The sequence below is a fragment of the Anas platyrhynchos genome, chromosome 24 (genome assembly GCF_047663525.1).
Source record: "Anas platyrhynchos isolate ZD024472 breed Pekin duck chromosome 24, IASCAAS_PekinDuck_T2T, whole genome shotgun sequence".
In the NCBI taxonomy this organism is placed as follows: domain Eukaryota; kingdom Metazoa; phylum Chordata; class Aves; order Anseriformes; family Anatidae; genus Anas; species Anas platyrhynchos.
Window position 1 is genome coordinate 2,268,964 of NC_092610.1, and position 3,948 is coordinate 2,272,911.

The 3,948-nt window shown below is 63.7% G+C and overlaps 1 protein-coding gene across 1 annotated transcript; it reads right to left on the reverse strand.

Moving 5' to 3' along the window:
- Nucleotides 1-634: 634 nt before the first annotated feature.
- On the reverse strand, nucleotides 635-3,565 carry C24H1orf216 (chromosome 24 C1orf216 homolog). The gene is made up of 2 exons (XM_027443957.3): nucleotides 3,460-3,565; nucleotides 635-2,576 (listed from the first exon to the last, which is right to left on the reverse strand). The coding sequence occupies exon 2, from the start codon at nucleotides 2,558-2,560 to the stop codon at nucleotides 1,823-1,825; it is 738 nt and encodes a 245-aa protein (XP_027299758.3). The 5' UTR covers nucleotides 2,561-2,576; nucleotides 3,460-3,565; the 3' UTR covers nucleotides 635-1,822.
- Nucleotides 3,566-3,948: the final 383 nt, after the last annotated feature.

Consider the following 3,948-nt stretch of genomic DNA (forward strand, 5'->3'; position numbering starts at 1 on the left):
GGAAATAATTATTTGTGTAAAGCATTCGACCAAGACAAACAGAGAATCGCTCGGCTGGCTCAGGAGAGCAGCCGGCCCGGGGGTCTCATGTTCCCCTCCATCTCCTGAGCCTCCGTGCCGCGGGCTCGCGCGAGCCAGCAGCCAAAAAACGGCCACGAACCCGGCTGGCAGGGGCTGGGGACACAGCTCCTCGTGGCCCCCACTCCTCAGTGACTTAAAGGGTGGAAAAAGGCAGCTGCCCTGCCCGGGAGTCCCCTTCAGACACCGCTACCCCAGTCCCCGAGGGTTTTAACCGGGGCTATCGCATCCTTCAGGTCCCCGAGGTTCAGCGGCTGTAGAGGAGAAGCAGGAAAGGGGAGAGAGAAAAAAAAAAAAAAAGGTGAAAGAAGGTTCAAAGGCCTTTTTTTCATCTCTATTTAATCTCTGCGAGGCCCGAGGCAAAGTCACCTTCGGGTCAGCACTCAGGTGTTTTTATCTCCAGCCCCATCAGCGCCGAGCTGCCCCCCCAGCCCTGCCGCTGCCCGCCTGGAGCCAGGCTCGGCGCAGGAGGGGGCAGCTCCAGCCCCGCACCCCGTGATGCTCCCGGGTCAGGAGGGGACCATGCTGCAGAGGAGAAAAGGAACAAACCCACTCGGCTGTTTCACCTGCGAGGTTTTTATTAGGGCGTGCACGATGCCCGTGGGCTGATATGAAGCATGCAGCAGGCGCTGAGCAGGAGCAAGCGCGAGCGTGGCGGTGTTTCGGAGCAGCCGGGTGCTTTTGGGGACACTGCCGGGCTCCTCCTGCCCCATGCTGGGGACAAGAGGGGCAGCACAGGGCTTTCCAGATGAGAAATTAAATTGAAATTAAATTGGTGCCAGGGCGGGAGCGCAGCCCAGTCCCGACTGCATCCGGACCCCAGGGTGCTGCTCCTGCCACACCAGCAACTTGAGCACAACACGGCATGTAAGCTCTTGGGAAAATACAGCAGGCATGCAGAGCATCTCCTTTTTAATCTCTGTTTAACGAGGCTGTTCCTCACAGTCTCTGTGCAGTCCTCGCTGGATGAAACGCAGCTCAGAAAAAAAAATACTGTTTGCTTTAAAGTGATAAATTAACACACACACACACACACACGGCACGACTCTGCGAGCGGCTTCCTGATCATGCACCGCGGTGAAGCAGCTCCCACAGCACACGGATGTGCATATCTACAACCTGGCTGTAAAAAAAATCGGAATTAACTCTTCTCTAATACTGAATATGTATTAAAAAAAAAAAAAAAGTATACAGGATTTGAAGCCGTTGAGACTTGGAATTGTTTTTAACCGTTCTGAGGTCACTTTTCAGGGTGATTCTCTCCCTCTCTCTGTCTCTCTGGAGCTGGTGCCTTAGCTCAGATTGTATCTGCAGGGCTTTAAATGTGCTTCATTAGGCTGGGCACTGGGGCGAGGCCCTAGGAACGGCACAGGACAGCTTGCACAGCACCACCGGGCTGCTCCAGGTCCGTGATGTGGGACGGAGGTGACACCGTGCAAGGAGCCTCGAGTGCTGGTGCATGTGCCGAGTGAGGAAGAGGAGAGGTGGGCGACGAAATGTCCTTTAAAACTCTGCTGCGTGAGCCACGCAACACCCGAGGTGGCCCTGGGGCTGTCACAGACCCCCCCTTTCAACTGCGCACCCACTTTGGGATGCGTTATCCAGCAATAAACCCTCACGGAGCTGCAGAGCTCCAGGGCTGCGGCCAGCAGAATTCCTGGTGCCGAACGCTCACACGAAGGGCTCCAAATGGGGCGCAGGAGGCGAGCAGGAGCAAACCCCGGCTGGGAGCTTGGGGCAGCTCTCAGAGGCCGGGGCACGGGGCGCCCTGCTGCATGCAGCGGATCAGCTCCTTGCGGTTGTCCAGGATGGTGTCGAAGCTCTCCTGCAGCCGGTTCTGCTGCTCCACCACCTTCTGCTGGAGGCCGTGGATCCAGCGCAGCAGGGCCAGGCGCCGGTACATCACCAGCTGCACGTGGTGCTTCTCCTTCTCCCGCTCCTTGAAGCGCTCCTTGTCCTGGAGGTGCTGCACCGCCTCCGCCAGCACCGGGAACAGGGGTTCAGGATGGGGTTCGACCACAGGGGGGGCACCAGGGGGGTCCCAAGAGCCACCACAGGCGCTGTCGGGGCTGTCGATGCTAAGGGCGCTGCTGGCGTAGCCATTGTCCTCCACGGGGGACCCTGGGGGCTCGCCACCCACCGCCCCCCCGACCTCCGCTCCCTCGGGGGGGCTGCGCTCGCCCTCCTCGGGGGGACGCGCTGCGCTCGGGGGGGTGTCCCTAAGCCCGCCCTGCCCCTCCTGTCTCCGCGTTAATAACAGCAGATTATCGGAGGGATTTGGCGTGTTTTCGCCCCCCCCGGCCCCGTCGCTGCCCAGCGCATGCTGGCTCCAGTTCTGGTTGCTGTCGCACCCCTCCCCGGAGAAGTTGCAGTTGGGGTCGGGGCCGCAGCCCCCCCCCGCCCCCGGGAAGGCTGCGCCCAGCGTGGGGACCCCCGGGAACGGGGAATTCGATGGGGCATCGGGCGGGCAGATGGCAAACATCTCGCCGGGCTCCTGCCTGCAAGAGAGAGCCAGGCACCGGGTTGGCATCAAAATAGAGCCAGGGGGCTGTGGGATAAGGGGTTTGGGGGGTTTGGGGTGCTGGGGGGGGTCAGGGCATGCTGTGAGGTATGGCAAGTGGGTACAAGGGCTGGCCAAACAAGGAGGCAAACGCCCTCGTACTTCGTTTGCCTCATTTAAAGCTGCCGAGGCCAAACTCCTGCCCCCGGGGTTTTGAGGTGCCTCTGGGTTGGGAACCCCAAATGGCCACGGGGGCAGGGGGGGCACGGCTGGGGCAAGCACCCCGCCTGGAGCCACGGTTTTATGGCTTCCTTTTGGCAAGGGCTGGGGGGCACGCTCGTGCCTGTGTCCGCCAATTAATTAATTAATTAATTAGTGCCACACTGATGGAGGTTTGCCGGGAAGGAGATGAGGCTCCAGCAGGAGGAACATTTATTTATGGGGTCACCCGTGGGGATGAGCCCTGATGGTGCGGGGTGGCCTGGTGCAGACCCCCACCATGGTCCTGAGTCCCCCCCCCGGGTCCTGCGAGGTCCCCCCTGGTCCCGTCCCCCCCCCCGGTCCTTCTGCAGCCCCCCCGGTCCTGCTCCCACCCCCCCCACCAAGTCCTGCGGGCACCCCCAGATCGTGCAGCTCCCCCCTCGGTCCTACAGCATCCCACTGGTCCTGCTGCCCCCCCTCCCGGTCCTACGCCCCCCCCCGAGTCCTGCAGACCCCCCCTGTTCCTGCATCCCCTCCCGGGTCCTGCAGGACCCCCCTCGAGTCCTGTGCCCCCCTCCCCATTCCTGCGCCCCCCCCGGGTCCTGCCGTCCCCCTCCCGGCCCTGCCGCCCCCTCCCCACGCACACCCGGTGTCCCCCCCCCGGTGCCGGCAGCGCTCACCGGCAGCCCCGAGCCCGCAGCTCCGCCGCCGCCGCCGCCTGGGGGGGGGGGAACGGAAACGGGGAGGTGCCAGGCCCCGCACTTCCGACGGCGCCCCGGGTCCCCCCCCCGCTTAAACGGGACCGGGAGGGGGGCACCGGGCACGGGGAGGGGGCTTGAGGGGGCCTGAAGGGGTCCTGGGGGTCGTGGGGGGCGGCGGCTGGACGGGGCCCCCGCACACGCGTGGCTGTGGGGTCCCGCGGGAGGGGCGGGATGCTCGGGGGGGGGACTGGAAAATGGGGGGGGTCTCAGGGGTGTAGCCCCCCCATACACACACCCCGTGGGGAATGGGGTCGCAGGGGTGTAGCCCCCCCACGGACATCCCCATGGGCAGTGGGGTCACAGGGATGTAGCCCCCCCAACGCACCCTACATAGGCAGTGGGTTTGGGGATGCAGCCCCCCCATACACCCCCTATGGGCAGTGGGGTCATGGGGATGCAGCCCCCCCA